The following is a 17,075-nucleotide window of genomic DNA, read 5'->3' as shown; positions in this document are numbered from 1 at the left end:
GTTTGTGTGTGTGTGTGTGTGTACGTCAGAATGTGTACATAGTGTGCGTGATTCAAAGCTTGTGCGTGTGATGAGAAATTGAGAGAGAGAGAGAGAGAGAGGTGGTTCAGTGTTCGTGTGTGAGAATTAGAACGTGTGTGTGTGTAAGACTCTCTCTTTCTCTCTCTCTCTCTCACACACACACACACACACACACACACACACACACACACGTTCCCTAATTCACACGCACACTCGCCCACTCTCACACACACACACACACACACACACACAGTTCCCTAATTCACACGCACACTCGCCTCTCTCTCTCTCTCTCTCTCTCTCTCTCTCTCTCTCTCTCAAATAAGGGTGGCGGGAGGAGAGCGGTCGATACGAGTTTGTTTTTGTCTGTTTGTTTGTTTTTATGTTTTTAATGCGTGCGTGTGTGTGTGTGTGTGTATGTGTATGTTTGTGCGTCAGTGTATGTGTGTGCATTTTTGCGTTTGCGTTTTTCAGTGTGTGTGTGTGTGCGTGTGTGTGTGTGTGTGTGTGTGTATTTGCGTTTCTTTTCCTAGGTTTGTGTATGTATTTGTGTGCCTGTGTCTGTTTTCCAGCGCTTGTGTTTCTTCAGGGTGTGTGTATGTGTGTGTGTGTGTGTGTGTGTGTGTGTTTATGTATGTATGTGTCCCACCAGTGTTATGTATGTTTTGTCAGTGTCTGTATGTTTCTTTGTGTAAGTTTTTTTGTGTGTGCTTTACTTATGTGCGTATGATTTTAGTTCCTGTTTGTTTTTCGTGTATGTGTGTGGATTTGTATGTGTCAGAGAGAGAGAGAGAGAGACATTGTTTGTTTCATGTACGTGTCTATGTATGTGTGTGTGTGTGTGTGTGTGTGTAATGTTGGTGTGTATGTTTTATGCTCTATGAAGTTTGAATGCAACGCTTAAAGGTCATGTGTGTGTGTGTGTGTGTGTGTGTGTGTGTGTTTTGCTTATTTGTTTTTTTGTTTGTCTATTTGGAGAGAGAGAGAGAGAGAGAGAGAGTCTTCATATGTGTGTACATAAGAGTATGTATGTATGTATGTATCAGATATGCATGTGTATTAATATGTGCGTGTTGTCGATGTATGTATGACGTTATGTATGTATGCATGTTCGTTTGTATGTATTTATGTATGTATGTTTTACCTTCCCATTGTATAAACAGGTGTTATTTCCACCATTTAACACCTGTCACACACACACACACACACACACACACACACACACACACACACACACACACACACAAAATTTTCTGCACTTCGTCTCTCTTCCCCTCCCCTTCCATCCTCTCCTCCCCCATCCACTCCCCTCCCCTCCCCTATTTATAATGAGAGACGTATTAGTGTTGGGGAAGATAATGGTAATTGTGGACCCCCCTCCCCTCCCCTCCCCTCCCCTCCCCTCCCCTTCCCTCCCCTCCCCTCCCCTCGCCTTCCCTTGCCTTTTTCCCTTCTCTTCCCTCCCCTCCCTTCCCTTCCCCTCCGCTCTCCTCCCCTCCCCTCCCCTCCCCTCTACACTTCCTCCTCTCACCCACCCTCATTCCTCCCCTTCATCATTGTATCTCCCCTTCCCCTCCTCTCCCCTCCCCACCGTCACACATTCCTTCCTCCCCCTCCCCTTCCCTCCCCTCCTTCCTATTCTCCTCCTCTTACAACCTCTTCCTCCTCCCCTCCTCCTCCTCATCCTCTTCCTTATCTGAGATTCATTTTCTCCTCCTCCTTCCTCCTATTCTTCTCCTTCCCTCTTCCTCCTCCCCTCCTCTTCTCGTTCCTCTTTTTCTGCCTTTCCGTCCTTCCCTCCGCCTTCTCTCTCTCTCTCTCTCTCTCTCTCTCTCTCTCTCTCTCTCTTTCTCTCTCTCTCTCTCTCTCTCTCTCTCTCTCTCTCTCTCTCTCTCATCCATTTTTCCATCATCACCTCTTCCTCCTCCTTCTCCTCCTCCTCCTCCTCTCTAATCAGTACAGTAAAAACACGGAACTAGAAAGAGAGAGAGAGAGGATTGGGGAAGGAAGGAAAGATGAGAGGGCGCAGGGAATGGAATGAGGGAGAGAAAGAGAGGAATGGAGGTAAGTGAGGGAGGAGGAGGAATGAGGAAGAAAGGGAGAGTAGGAAATGAGAAACAGAGGAGGTGGAGGGAGAGAGAGAACTGGATGAGAGGAGACTGATGGAGAGAAGGAGAATGAGAAGGAAGGAAGAGAGGATTGGAGTGAGAGAGGAGGAAGGAAGAGAGGATTGGAGTGAGAGGAAGGAAGGAAGGAAGAGAGGATTGGAGTGAGAAGGAAGGAAGGAAGAGAGGATTGGAGTGAGGGAGGAAGGAAGGAAGAGAGGATTGGAGTGAGGGAGGAAGGAAGAGAGGATTGGAGTGAGAAGAAGGAAGGAAGGAAGAGAGGATTGGAGTGAGAAGAAGGAAGGAAGGAAGAGAGGATTGGAGTGAGAGGAAGGAAGGAAGGAGAGAAGGAAGCCGGGATTAGAATGAGGAGGAAGGAAGGAAGATGGTAGGTAGGGAGAGAGAAGGAAGAGGGAGAGAAATGAAGGAGGAGGAGGAATGGGAGAAGGGAGGGAAGAGGAGGAGGGGAAATGAGATCAAGGGGAGGAGAAGGGTGTGAAGGAGAGAAGGGAGGGAAGAGGAGGGGAAATGAGATCAAGGAAAGGGAGAGAAGAGGGGAGGGGAGGGGAGAGGGGAAATGACCCAGGAAGGGGAGGGGAAAGAAGAGAAGTGGAGCTAGGGGGAGGGGAGGGGAGAGAAAGGAAGGTTAGAGAGGGGGAGGGAGGGGGGAGATGAGAACATGAGACAAGGAGATGGGGAGAGGGGAGGGGGAGGAAGGAGAGGAGGGGAAGGTGAGACAAGGCAGGGGGTGGGGAGGGGAGGGAGAGAGAGGGGAGTGGAGGGGAGGGAGGGGGAGGGGACACCACGCTGTTCCATCCATAACTCAGCCTTTGTTGATCTGACCACGCCCAGGCAGGGGGTAGGCAGGGTGAGGTAGGGGTAGGCAGAGGGAGGCAGGGTGAGGTAAGGGTAGGCAGGGTGAGTAGGGGCAGGCAGAGGGAGATAGGGATAGGAAGGGTGTAGGCAGGGTGTTACTATTTTTGAACATCCCCGCTACGTCAGGCCGAGCAGACACATCAACCGCAGACAAGCAACCACCCCTGCAGGACCATCCCGAGAGTGAGAGAGAGAGAGGCGGGGAGGAGTGTGGAGGTTTGGTTCCCGGATGGACGCCACATTTGCATCTCCGCATAATAACAAGGTCATATTTATATGGTTACCACCCAGCGTTCTAATACACAGTGGGTAGGCAGAGGTGGGTAGGGTTAGAGAGAGAGAGAGAGGTGGAGGAAGGGAAGAAAAAGACCAGGAAGAGAGGAGATATTGCATGGCAGGTTTGAGAGAGAGAGAGAGAGAGAGAGAGAGAGAGGTGAGACAGGGTGAAAAAATGAGGAGGGGAGGAGGGAAAAAAGGGAGGGGGAGAGAGACAAGGAAGGAAGGTATGGGATGAGAGAGAGAGAGAGAGAGAGAGAGAGAGAGAGAATGTATGTGTATATTTGTTTGTGCGTGTTTATGTATGCACGTATGTACGTATGGGGCGTGAGTGAGTTTTCGTGTTAATATGTGATGGAGAGAGAATGTATGTGCTTGTTTGTGTATGCACGTATGTATGTACGTGCGTGGGTGAGTGAGTTTCCGTGTTGTGATGAGAGAGAGAGAGAGAGAGAGAGAGAGAATGTATGTGTATGTTTGTATGTGCGTGTTTGTGTATGCACGTATGTATGTATGTACGTGTGAGTGGGCGTGAGTGAGTTTCCGTGTTAAGATGTGATGAGAGAGAGAGAGAGAGAATGTGTGTATATTTGTATGTGCGTGTTTGTGTATGCACGTATGTATGTATGTACGAATGAGGGGGCGTGAGTGAGTTTCCGTGTTGTGATAGAGAGAGAGAGAGAGAGGTAATTTTCTTAAGTTCTGTAGGAAGGAGGGAAGGAGAGACTGAGGGAGAGAGGAAGGAAGCAAGGAGGAATTGAAGGAGGGAGGAGAGATTGAAGGAGGGAGAGAGGAAGGAGGGAAGGTGGGAGCGAGGAGAGGAACCAAGGAAGGATTGAAGGAGCGAGGGAGAAAGAGAGGGAAGAATGGAAGGAGAAGGAGGGAGGAAGGAAGGAGAGAGGGAAGGGAAGAAAAATGGAGGGAGAGAAGGAAGGAGGAAGGAAGAAAGAAAGGCAGTGAGGGAGGCTATGAAGTGAGAGAGAGAGAGAGAGAGAGAGAAGGAAGAGAGAAGTTATAGTGGAAAAAAAAGCAACATTCTCTCTCTCTCTCTCTCTCTCTCTCTCTCCTAATCGTGAGAGAGAGGTATGTGAGAAAGTGAGTGGACGTTATGTAAGTGTTCAGTTCACACACACACACACACACACACACACACATACACACACTAGAGCATATGTGCGTATGTTTGCGTGTGTATATTGAGTGACGTTCATAGGTGGATGTATATATGTGCGTATGTGTATGTATGCGTATGTATGAATGTCTGCGCGTGTGTGTGTGAGATGTGCGTAGATGTATGTGTGTGTGGAAATTTTTGTGTATGTGAGCCCTGAATCTGTGTATGTATGGATGTATATTGATGTGTGTATGAGTTTGAATATTATGTGTGTGTGTGTGTGTGTGTGTGTGTGTGTGTGTGTGTGTGTACGGCAAGCCCCTTTGTGTGTACATGATCTACATATTCGCCTGTATGTTTATGTATTTATATTAATGTGTGTGTGTGTGTGTGTGTGTGTGTGTGTGTGTGTGTTTAACCTATATGTCTGCCCGAATAAGTGTGCGTGTGTATGTTTATGTACGTGGATCAGGGTGTAGGTGTGTGTATGTTTGTTTATGTATGTAGGGTTATGTATGTGTGCGTATGTGTCTGTATATTTGTATGTGACGTAGATTATGTGTGCGTTTGTGTTGAGGGTTATCATACGTACATGTGTACTTGTGTGCGTCTGTGTACGTGAATATATATAGCCTATGTATGTACTGTATATGTATGTGCGCTCTAGTGTGCGTGCGTGAAGGATTACTTATGTATGCATGTGTGTGTGTGTGTGTGTGTGTGTGTGTGTGTGTGTGTGTGTGTACGTGTGCGTGTGTGTACCACCACCTCAGTAATTGAAGGACATAAGAAAAATGAGTCGTTCAAACTTGTCACGCTAGTGTGTGTGTGTGTGTGTGTGTGTGTGTGTGTGTACTTGTATAAGTGAATTTTTGCATGTGTATAAATGTGTACTGGAATGTGTGTGTACAGTGTGTGTGTGTGTGTGTGTGTGTGTGTGTGTGTGTGTGTGTGTGTGTACTTGTATAAGTGAGTTTTTGCATGTGTATAAATGTGTATGGGAATGTGTGTGTACAGTGTGTGTGTGTGTGTGTGTGTGTGTGTGTGCTTGTATACCTGTAGGTGTTCATGTGTAAGTGTGTATGGGAATGTGTGTGTGTGTGTGTGTATGTGTGTGTGCTTGTATACCTGTAGGTGTTCATGTGTAAGTCTGTGTATGGGAATGTGTGTGTGTGTGTGTGTGTGTGTGTGTGTGTGTATGTGTGTGTGCATGTATACCTGTAGGTGTTCATGTGTAAGTCTGTGTATGGGAATGTGTGTGTGTGTGCTTGTATACCTGTAGGTGTTCATGTGTAAGGCTGTGTATGGGAATGTGTGTGTGTGTGTTTAAATATGAACATATTTATCTACTGCATATGTATGGGACTATGTGCATGTACGTGCTCTTATGTACCAACGTCTGTGTACATTTATATGTATACACGATTGTATGGGAGTGTGTGTGTATGTGCTCTGTACGTGTCCTTGTGTGTGTGTGTGTGTGTGTGACCCAAGTGATAGATAGTGTTGGCGTGAGCACTTCCCTCCCCTCCCCCTCCCCTCTCCTCCCCCTCCCCTCCCCTCCCCCGCTTCTCCGTCTCTTACCACCACCTACGGTACTCCTCCTCCTCCTCCGTTCCATTCCCCTCCCTTCCCCTCTTCTCTCCCTCCCCTTCTCTCTCCCCTCCTTCCTCCCCCTCCCCTCCCCACACCTTCCTCCCCCTCCGTCCTATCTTCCTTTCCTCCCTCCTCTCTTCTCTCCAGTCTTTCCTCCCCCCTTCCCCTACTCTTCTCAGGGAGGAAAGAGAGGAAGGAAGAAAAGAGGAAGAGAGAGAGAATAAGAGAGAGGGAAGGAGGGAAGCAGAGGAGGAGGACTGGGAGGGAGAGAGGGAAAGTTAGAAAAAAGAGAGGAAGAATGAGAGAGAGAGAGAGAATAAGGGAGGAAAAGAGGGAGGGAGTGGAGGAGGAAAGGACAGACGGATGAAGAGGCAGGGAGGGAGAGGGAAGGGAAGAAGAGAGAGAGGAATAAGGAGGGAAGAGGAAGACGAAGGGAGGGAGATTAGGAGGAAGGAAAGGGAGGGAAAGTGATGATTCAACTCCCTATTGTCTCCCTCCCATTCTCTCTCTCTCTCTCTCTCTCTCTCTCTCTCTCTCTAGGATTGCATATATTTTTATTAGTTTTACGAGAAAATTTGATATGGTATATTATTATTATTATTATTATTATTATTACCACCACCACCACCGCCAGTACTACTACTACTACTACTACTACTACTGTTGTTGATGATGATGATGATGATTATTATCATTATTATTATCGATATACATTTCTGAAAAACCCAGTCAGTGAATTTGGTATTTACAAAATCAAAATAAATAAGAGAAAACGGTGTACGTAGAAAATGTTAGAGGGGGAACTTGGGTAAAACAGGGAAAGGAGGAATGGAGAGAAGAGAGGAGTACAAAGGAAAGCAAACAGCAACAGACCTTATGGTCCTTTCGAGGCTGTTTGTTACAGAGTAGACTATGACTACAAGATCTAACTCTACATGCTGAAGGATAAGGATAGTACAGCAAGAAGGCTTCCCCCACCTCCAAACCCTCCAGCCAAAACTGGCAAGAAAAAGTGAGAAAAACCACCACGCAGCATGGAAAAACTGACATGGAAATTTCATAGGAAAGTCTGAAAAGGAAAAGCTACATTCTATAATACTTTGTCTATAAGCTACCAGTGTGAATAACCTGAAAGAGAAAGTAGTAAAGTGTATAATCGAATAAATATGTTATGCATGGCACCATGTACGGGTACGTTGAGTTAACGGGGGGTGTGTGCGGACACAGTGTGGAAATTGCACAGTGCACAGAGTAGATATTCAGGGGTGGTGCGGCAGCCTCGCCTGGCGCTATTAAGGTACAGTAGGCAGCAGTCAATCAGGCCCCAGCTCCATTCATTCCACTGAGACTAGTAACTTTCCCATGCGGGACAAGCACACAAGTCACCTCCTGAAGCAGTGACCCCTGGTACATTAAAAAAATACCGATGGTGGCCACGTAACTAACAGGGACCCTCAGTGATCCACAGCCCATCACAGGTCGAAAGTAAGAGTAGTGACCGTTAACTCAGGGCTATCTGTGCATATACTATATCTGCATTTAATAAATTGATCCAGGCTCTAAAAAACTAAAATAAAATAAAATAGAAAATTATACATACACAAGTGTTTTATTCAGGAGTAAACATATTAAGCTGGGGGTTGGATGCCAAATACTTATCCAGGCGACCTTTAAAGGTTTGTACTGTATAATAATTTACTACGTTGGAGGGCAATTTATTCCATATTTTTACAACTCTATTGAAGAAGAAATGCTTAGCTTCATGCGACTGGAATCGTTTGCCAATTATTTTATGCCCATTGCCTCTAGTGTAGTTCGAGTGATCAACTGTGAAGTATTTATCGACAGCCATGTTATCATGTCCTTTGAATATCTTGAATACTTGAATTAAATCTCCTCGTATCCTCCGTTTTGTTAGGGTAAAGAGATTCAGGGCTTCTAAACGTTCCTCATAGGGTTTATTTCTCAATCTAGGTATCATCTTTGTCATCCTTCGCTGCACTCTTTCAAGCTTTTCAATATCCTTTTTATAATACGGTGACCAAAACTGAACGCAGTACTCCAAGTGCGGGCGTACTAAGGAATTATACAAAGTGAGGACAATATTATCGGATTTATATTCAAATGCTCTGCCTATGAACCCAATCAATTTACTGGCTTTTTTCGCAGCTTCTGTACATTGTTTGTTTAGTGTCAAATCATTTATTATAACTCCTAAGTCTTTTTCATGGTTTACCCTATCAAGCTGGACATTATTCATGCTAATGGAAAGGGAGGAAAGAAGAAAGGGGAGAGAGTGGGAAGGGAAGGAGGAAAGAAAGGGGTGGAGAGAGAGAGAGAGAGAGAGAGAGAGAGAGAGACTTATCCAGCAAACATCACCAAAGCCAGAACAACAGGGACCATAACACGAGGAGGGGAGGGGAGAGGCTGGGAGGGGAATAATATGGGTAAGGGGAGAGGGAAGGGGATGGGATGAGGCTTGGGGAGGAAGGGGGTGAGGGGGAGGGAGGAGAAGAAGGGAGAGGCACTGGGGGAAAGGCCAAGGAAGGGAGGGGAGAGGGGAGGGAAGGAGCAAAGTAATGTGAAGGGGAGGGGAGATGGGGAGGAAGAGGGAGGAGGGGGTCGAGTATAGAGGAGGGGAGAGGGGGTTGAGGATGGGGGAGGAAACGAGTTAAGGAGGGGAAGAGGGAAGAGAAGAAGGGGAGGTAGAGACGGGGAGGGGAGAAGGGGGAGTTAGAGATGGATGGAGGGGAGGGGAGGGGGAGGGAGACAGGTAGAGTTATGTGGAGGGGAGGGGAAGAGGAAGGTAGGGGGAGGGGAGGGGAGGAGAGGAGAGGGGAGGGAGGGGGAGGGGGTCTTAATTGCCATGCCGCGCTGGTAACTGCTCCTCATTTACATTCAATCAGACGGGGAGGGAGGGAGGGGAGGAGAGAGAAAAGGGGAGGGGGGAAGAGAGAAAAGATGGAGGGAGGGAAGGGGGAGGAGGAAAGAGGGGTGAAGGTAGGGAGGGGATGGAGAAGGAGAGGGGAGGGAAGGAGGGAGGGGTATAGGAACTGGGGAGAGAGGAGGGAGGGAGGGAGAGAAGAGGGGAGGAATTTGGCTTGAGAGAGAGAGAGAGGAGGGAAAATTGATAGGAGTACCCTAGAATCACTCTTTCTCTCTCCCTCTCTCTCTCCCCCCACAGGTGTGCCTCAGGTGTTCAAGGCTTAGTGATGTGTACACTTACTCTGTACACACACACACACACACACACACACACACACACACACACACACACACACACACACACACACACACACACACATTCATATCCAAATAAGTCACAATCTCTCTCTCTCTCTCTCTCTCTCTCTCTCTCTCTCTCTCTTTCACGATACGTTAGTTATACTCTTTCCTCTGAACATATATTTCCTGAGAGAGAGAGAGAGAGAGAGAGAGGGGGGGGGAGAATGACATAGGGGCTGTCATGAGGATTCCAGTTACCTCTCTCTCTCTCTCTCTCTCTCTCTCTCTCTCTCTTTCTCTCATTTAATTTTCTTCTCAACTTCCTTCCCTCCCTCCTTCCTTCATTCCTTTATATCACTCTCCCTCTTTCTTCCTCCCTCGCTTCCTCTCTTCCTCCTTCTCTCCCTCCCTTCCTCCTTCTCTCTCTCTCTTCCTCCTTCTCTCCCTCTTTTCCTCCTTCTCTCCCTCTTTTCCTCCTTCTCTCCCTCTTTTCCTCCTTCTCTCCCTCTCTTTCCTCCTTCTCTCCCTCTCTTCCGTCTTTCTTTCTCCCTTTTTCTTCCTTTCATTCATCTCTTCCTTCCCTTCTTTCCTCCCTTCCTTCCTTCTTTCCTCCCTTCCTTCCTTCTTTCCTCCCTTCCTTCCTTCTTTCCTCTCTCCTCTCCCATTTTCCTTCTTTTTTCCTCTTCACTCCCTTTTTCCTTCTCAGTATCTTCTCCCTCCCTCCTTCTCTCCTTCCTTTCCTTCTTCCTTCCACCCCTCGCACCTTCCTCCTCTTCTTTCTTCCTCTCTTTCATTCATTTTCCTCCTCCCTTCCTCCCTGTTTTCCTCCCTCCCCCCATTCATTCCTCTTTCCCTCCCTCCCTCCTCCCATCCATTCATTTTTCCCTCCTTCCCTCCTCCCATCCATTCCTCTTTCCCTCCCTCCCTTCCATCTTATCCCCATTCCTTCTGTTATTCACTCCTCTCCCTCCCTTTCCTCTTTCCTCCCTTCTCTCCCTCCCTTCTCTCCCTCCCTTTCCTCTTCCCTCCCCACTCTCCCTCCCTTTCCTCTTTCCTCCCTTCTCTCCATCCCTTTCCTCTTCCCTCCCCACTCTCCCTCCCTTTCCTCTTCCCTCCCTTCTCTCCCTCCCTTTCCTCTTCCCTCCCCACTCTCCCTCCCTTTCCTCTTTCCTCCCTTCTCTCCATCCCTTTCCTCTTCCCTCCCCACTCTCCCTCCCTTTCCTCTTTCCTCCCTTCTCCCTCCCTTTCCTCTTTCCTCCCTTCTCTCCCTCCCTTTCCTCTTTCCTCCCTTTCCTCTTTCCTCCCTTTCCTCTTTCCTCCCTTCTCTCCCTCCCTTTCCTCTTTCCTCCCTTCTCTCCCTCCCTTTCCTCTTCCCTCCCTTCCTCCCCTCCCTTGCTCCCATTTACTCTCCCTCCCTATTTTAATTGCTCCCTGCCTCCCTTGCATTTTCTCTCCCTCCTGCAATTCTTCCCTCCCTTCCTCTCATCTTTCCCTCCCTCTCCCTGCCATCCCTACCATCTTCCCTCCTTATCTTTCCTTTTCCCTCCCTTCCCTCCATCTTCTCTCCCTCCCTTTCCTCCTCTCTCCCTCCCTTTCCTCCTTCCTCCCTTCCAACCATCTTCTCTTTCCTTTTCCCTTCCTTCCTTCCATCTTCTCCCTCCTTTTCCTCCTTCCACCCTTTCTCCCTCCTCTCCTTCTCTTTCCTCTTCCCTCCCTTCCTACCATCTTCTCTCCCTCCCTTTCCTCCTCCCTCCCTCCCATCTTCTCTCCCTCCCTTTCCTCCTCCCTCCCTCCCATCTTCTCTCCCTCCCTTTCCTCCTTCCTCCCTTTCTCCCTCCTCTCCTTCTCTCCCTCCCTCGCTTCTTCCTTCCCTCAAACTTTAAAATTGCTCCCAACATTTCCACACAGATTTTCTCCCTCTCTCCCCCCCTCCCTTTTTTTCCTCCACTCTCCTCCCCCTCCTCCTTCTCCTCCCTCACTCCTCCAAACTTTGAAGGGAGTTTACCCACATTATTTCATTCCTCCCTTCCTCCCTCCTCTCTCTCTCTCTCTCTCTCTCTCTCTCTCACTGTCTTATTATCCTCTCTCTCTGTCTTATTATCCTCTCTCTCTCTCTCTCTCTCACTTCTTGTTACCCCCCTCTCTCTCTCTCTCTCAGTCTTATTACCCCCCTCTCTGTCTCTGTCAGTCTTATTACCCCCCCCTCTCTCTCTCTCTCTCTGTCAGTCTTATTACCCCCCCTCTCTGTCTCTCTCAGTCTTATTACCCCCCCTCTCTGTCTCTCTCAGTCTTATTACCCCCCCTCTCTGTCTCTCTCAGTCTTATTACCCCCCCTCTCTGTCTCTCTCAGTCTTATTACCCCCCTCTCTGTCTCTCAGTCTTATTACCCCCCCCTCTCTCTCTCTCTCTCTCTCTCACTTCTTGTTACCCCCCCTCTCTCTCTCTCTCAGTCTTATTACCCCCCCTCTCTGTCTCTCTCAGTCTTATTACCCCCTCTCTGTCTCTCTCAGTCTTATTACCCCCCCTCTCTCTCTCTCTCTCTCTCTCTCTCTCTCTCTCTCAGTCTTATTACCCCCCCTCTCTGTCTCTCTCAGTCTTATTACCCCCCTCTCTCTCTCAGTCTTATTACCCCCCTCTCTGTCTCTCTCAGTCTTATTACCCCCCCCTCTCTCTCTCTCCCTCTCTCTCTCTCTCTCACTTCTTGTTACCCCCCCTTCTCTCTCTCTCTCTCTCTCTCAGTCTTATTACCCCCCCTCTCTGTCTCTCTCAGTCTTATTACCCCCCCTCTCTCTCTCAGTCTTATTACCCCCCCCCTCTCTCTCTCTCTCAGTCTTATTACCCCCCCCCTCTCTCTCTCTCTCAGTCTTATTACCCCCCTCTGTCTCTCTCAGTCTTATTACCCCCCTCTGTCTCTCTCAGTCTTATTACCCCCCTCTCTCTGTCTCTCTCAGTCTTATTACCCCCCTCTCTCTGTCTCTCTCAGTCTTATTACCCCCCTCTCTCTGTCTCTCTCAGTCTTATTACCCCCCCTCTCTCTGTCTCTCAGTCTTATTACCCCCCCTCTCTCTGTCTCTCTCAGTCTTATTACCCCCCTCTCTCTCTCTCTCTCTCTCTTATTACCCCCCTCCTCTCTCTCTCTCAGGAAATGGGAGAGGGTTGATGCATTTTCCTTGTCTCTGTTGATTAATTTATATGTTTTTAACCTTAGAGAGAGCGAGAGAGAGAGAGAGAGGTATGAGAGGAGTAGGTAGAGTATGTATGTAGGTAGGTAGGTAGGTATGTGTGTATGTGTATGTATTTTATGTGTGTTGGAGGTAGCTGTAGCCTGTGTGTGTGTGTGTGTGTGTGTGTGTGTGTGTATGGGTGAGATTAGGGTGTGGTCAAGAGAAAGTTGTGTGTGTGTGTGTGTGTATCTAGGTGTGTGGATAGCTGGGTTAATGGCAGAAGCTATAAGAAAATGGGTGTGGGTTGGGGCGAGGGTGTTGTGTGTGTGTGTGTGTGTGTGTGTGCGTGTGGGTGTGGGTGGGTGTGGTGTACAGTAGGCGTAAGTGTTGGTATGGGTGTGGGCAAGGATATGGGTTGGTGTGTGTGTGTGTGTGTGTGTGTGTGTGTGTGTGTGTGTGTGTGTGTGTGTGTAAAACAAGGGGTAATTTAACAAACACGTATGACTGCCAATTATTTTTTTCCTTTGACATAGTGACATTTTCTTTATTGTTTGACAAATTTATTCGAATTTAAAAAGATAATGGTTTGGTGACAGAAATTTGAACCTGGAGACCGTTATGCGTTAATATGATTTGAATTTTAAAAGTGGTCAGTGATTTTTCGAGATAATATAAACAGTGCCTGGGACATGGTGGCGGGGGGGGGGGTCTGTTTATTGATGTGGTCTATGATATTGTAATTCTAAATCCTCCAAATTTTAGACCGTTTTTGAGTTTGAAAGGATTATCTTAATACGGATTACTTGTTAGTAGGGTACGGTATTTTAAGAGAGTTATGCAAAAGAAATCGAAACTTCATATTACAGTATTATCTTTACCATGCTATTTTTGGAGAGATGTATTACTATTATTATTGTTATTGTTATTATTATTATTATTATACCTTTACAATGCTTTTTCGGAGAGATTTATTATTATTATTGTTATTTTTATTATTATTATTGTGTGTGACTGTGGACTTAGACTTCACACTACATTCCTTCAAGCCCAGCAGCTCTCCTCTGTGCCACATGCCTTCACATATCACCACTTCTGCACTAGTACTCACTGTCCATATTGAATACATACTAGGACTGTCCCATTTAAAATTGGTGTAATGGGGTAACTATTTTTTATTTTTAGTAAGTAATTAAGGTGTGACTAAGATATTTATTTGTTTACAGGTGTGGGAGGGAAGCCGCCAAGCCTGCCACCACACCTTCTGGCACCGGGTTCTGCTGCGGCTGCTGCGGTGGCGGCGGCAGCTGCAGCGGCGGGGGTCAGCAGCGCCAGCAGTGTGAGCAGCAGTAGCAGTAGCAGCAGCAACAGCATCAGCATCAGCAGCGACAGTAGCTCAGTGCTGAGTAACAAGGGTGTGAGGACTACCGCCACAGTGCCCCCGCTGGGTCTGGCCACCCCACTCACCCCCCTCACCACCACGGCAGGGGCCCGGGCTCCCTCACCCACTTCATCGTCATCCTTCGCCGCCGCTCTGCGATCCTTGGCCAAGCAGGCAACAGCACCGCCAGGTAACACACCCCTCCAATCATATCCTATCAACACAGCCATTGTTGTTGGTGTCACCCCAAACTCATCAGAAGGTGAACCCAGTGGACTGCTGGCTGAAGTTTCCCCTCTCTTGCAGTCCACCATCTTCCTTTTTTTGGGGGGGGGGGTTGAGGGACTATTGTATAACCAGACAGCAGAGCCACTACATGAATAAATTAATAAGACACAGCTTATTTTTATTCTAGATGAAGTTAGACTACAAATGCTGTTTTTATTGCCAGGCAGTTACAGGAGAGGGTCATGGAAGACTAGAGAGAAAAACATATTATACTCTAGTCATTATGTTTTTCCCTGATGGTATTGGGTCGTAATTTTGAGAGCCTCCTTGGTTACTAGTAAAATCAGCCTCCAGTCAGACACCTGGCCATTAGAGCTGAGAGGGGTTATGGATCTTTGTCATCATCATCATCATTGCCAGACGCCATGTATCCCAAACAGGGTGGCCAAGGGCCTAGAGTTAATTGTTTTACAGGGAGGGGCACTAATCCTCCACCAACCCCACTTGACACGTAGGGAAAACGTTATGCCAACAGCATCTGGTGTTCCCAGGCAGTCACCCATCCAAGTACTAACCAGACTCAACGTTGCTTAACTTCGCTGATCGGACGGGAAGCGGTGTCAGGTTAGAAATTATGGACTGTAGTGTTTTGGACTTGGTGAAGGCATTTGATAGGGTGTCTAGAGAGGCTCCTTTGAACTAGATACCTGATTGGATTTAGATGATGATGATGATTGTGATGATGATGAGGAGGAGTAGGAGGAGGAGGAATGATGAATTAACAGATATTTTCCCATTTCGTTTATTTTTTTCTTATTTAATCCTATCAATTCTTCTGAATATTGAAAAGTTGGATTATAAAGATGATGAATTAACTGATGCTTTGCCACATGACTCTTGCATTTTTCTCTTCTTGTTATTTAATTCTTTCCATCCTTCTGAATATTGAGATGTTGGATGATGATGATGATGGTGATGATGATGAATTCTTGATCCTAATGCCCCTGTGAAATACTACAAAATTGGTTTAGGGCATTGATGGTAATGATGAGTAATATTCATTGTGTCCACAGGTTCTGAGAAGGATGGATCGCACGGGGGAGAGCCACAGCGGGTGTCCCCAAAGGTGGCCTCAACCACCACGGGACACCTGGGGGGGATCTCAGTAACGGCCCCCCCTGTGGTCACCATCGCACCCACCCACGCCCACACCACCACGAGTGAAGCCGATCGGGGCACAAGCGTGGCAGCGACAGGGACGGGGACGACAGCGGGGGAGGAGTTAGTACGAGGATTCCAGCCGTACCGTCCCCCAGATGTTGGAGCTGCCCCGCCCTCAGCCGCCACCGCCACTGCTGCTGCTGCCACCGCTGCCGCCGCCCTCAGGCCCCCCATGCCCCTGGACCTGCCACCCTCATATGCTGCCTACCACCCCTCACTCTATCCTCACCACCTCGCTCACCAGTACAGGTGGGTTCTTTTTCGTTTTCGTAGGCCCCAACATGCTTGCTTATAAATAGTTTGATGCCCCTAAAGCTCAGTGTTCTAAAATTAAGTTGCTTTTGAGATTTGTACAGGGAGGAATGAGAAACAGGAAAGCACACAACAATATATGAGGGAGGGCAGTGAAATGGCAGGGGACGGGGCGACATGGAGGTGGTTTGTTTGTGGCTGCCTCTTGTGGGATGAAGGTGTCTGGCTATAGATAAATGGGCAGAGACACAGCAGTAGAGAATAAGGAAGGAAGGATATTCCCTCATGTTTAACGAGGAATGAGAAAGGAAAAGTTGGACAAGATGTTGGTAGGCGATTGTTAGTGAATTTTTGCACTTGGCTTTACTATCTATCTTTCTGTCTATTGCCAGATGCCTTAATCCCATACGGGGTGGCCACAAACAAATCACCTTCACGTCGCCCTGTCCCCCGCTATTTCACTGCCCTGCTCCCAACTCACACCCACCTCGCTCATATACCTCTCCACTCCATCTCTCCATCTCATTCTTGGCAAACTCCTTTGGTTTACCCTTACATTAAAGACAGTCTGTTCGAGGTTCGTATCACCATATGATTAAAGACGGTTGCTGTTCCTTCATGTCAACAGGTGGCTTGGCGTGGAGTTAGTGCCCCTCCCCGTGGAACACCTATCTCATAGACAAATGGCCACCCCATGCTCGATCATGGTGTTTGACTGTAGATGGATAGATAGATTTGCTGTTACACTTGCTTATTCATTCATTACTATAGCTTCTGTAATTTATTCCTGTACTGCCAGATAATTTCATGGAGTTAAGATGAAATCCATAAAATTAGTATGTTGTTGCAGTAATATTTTCATAGGCAATTTCTTTGTAACCACCCATTACAAGATTTAGGCATCAGGCTATAGATAGAAAGATAGATAAATAAGTAGATAAAGAGATAGACAATAAATAGGTGGATAGATAGATAGATAGATAACATTTCCTACAAGATGGAACTGAGTCTTTTGCATTAACTTGGCCTGGTTTTCATAATTTTGCAGCTTATTTTTCATAGCATAATAGCAGAATAAGCTAATGCCGCAGCTGTCCATCTTTTTTATAGCACTTCTTTGTGACTAGCACCATATTCTAGTGTTAAGCTTTTGTTAGCACTGAGCATTCAAAATGGAGAGATGGCAGTTTTGGGCCATGTTAAGTTGGAGGAGTATAGTCAGGAAAGAGACTCATTCTTGGCTCAAAATAAGGCTTTTCGAATTTCACATCTATCTGTCTATCTATCTATTGCCAGACGCCTTAATCCCATATGGGGTGGCCACAAACAAATTGCCTCCACATCACCCTGTCCCCTGCCATTTCACTGCCCCGCTCCCAATGCACACCCCCCTCTCTTATATACCTCTCCACTCCATCCCTCCATCTCATCCTTGGCCTTCCCCCTTGCTCTCTCCCCCTCCACCTCACACACATACATTCTCCTTGTCAGTCTCTCACTCTCCATCCTCTCCACATCCTCTCCACATGGCCAAACGTACCCACATTTAATATGTAGGTTATTGAGGTTGTGGGAGGGGCCTAGTTTTGCCAGATGAAAATACACAGACTATAGGAAAA

General features: G+C 47.4%; 1 protein-coding gene across 1 annotated transcript in view; it reads left to right on the top strand.

Annotated features, from left to right (window-relative positions):
* Positions 1–17,075, top strand: part of LOC145395871 (uncharacterized) — a 197,275-nt gene that overhangs the window by 167,143 nt on the left and 13,057 nt on the right. The window contains exons 3-4 of the mRNA XM_080269395.1: positions 13,601–13,945; positions 15,057–15,453. Coding sequence (XP_080125521.1) covers positions 13,601–13,945; positions 15,057–15,453 — 742 coding nt within the window. The remainder of the gene's footprint in view (positions 1–13,600; positions 13,946–15,056; positions 15,454–17,075) is intronic.

The sequence above is a fragment of the Coenobita brevimanus genome, chromosome 33, assembly GCF_032717465.1.
Source record: "Coenobita brevimanus isolate Jiangsu-jjx chromosome 33, ASM3271746v2, whole genome shotgun sequence".
Classification (NCBI taxonomy): Eukaryota; Metazoa; Arthropoda; class Malacostraca; order Decapoda; family Coenobitidae; genus Coenobita; species Coenobita brevimanus.
This window is presented reverse-complemented; position numbering and strand designations above follow the sequence as displayed.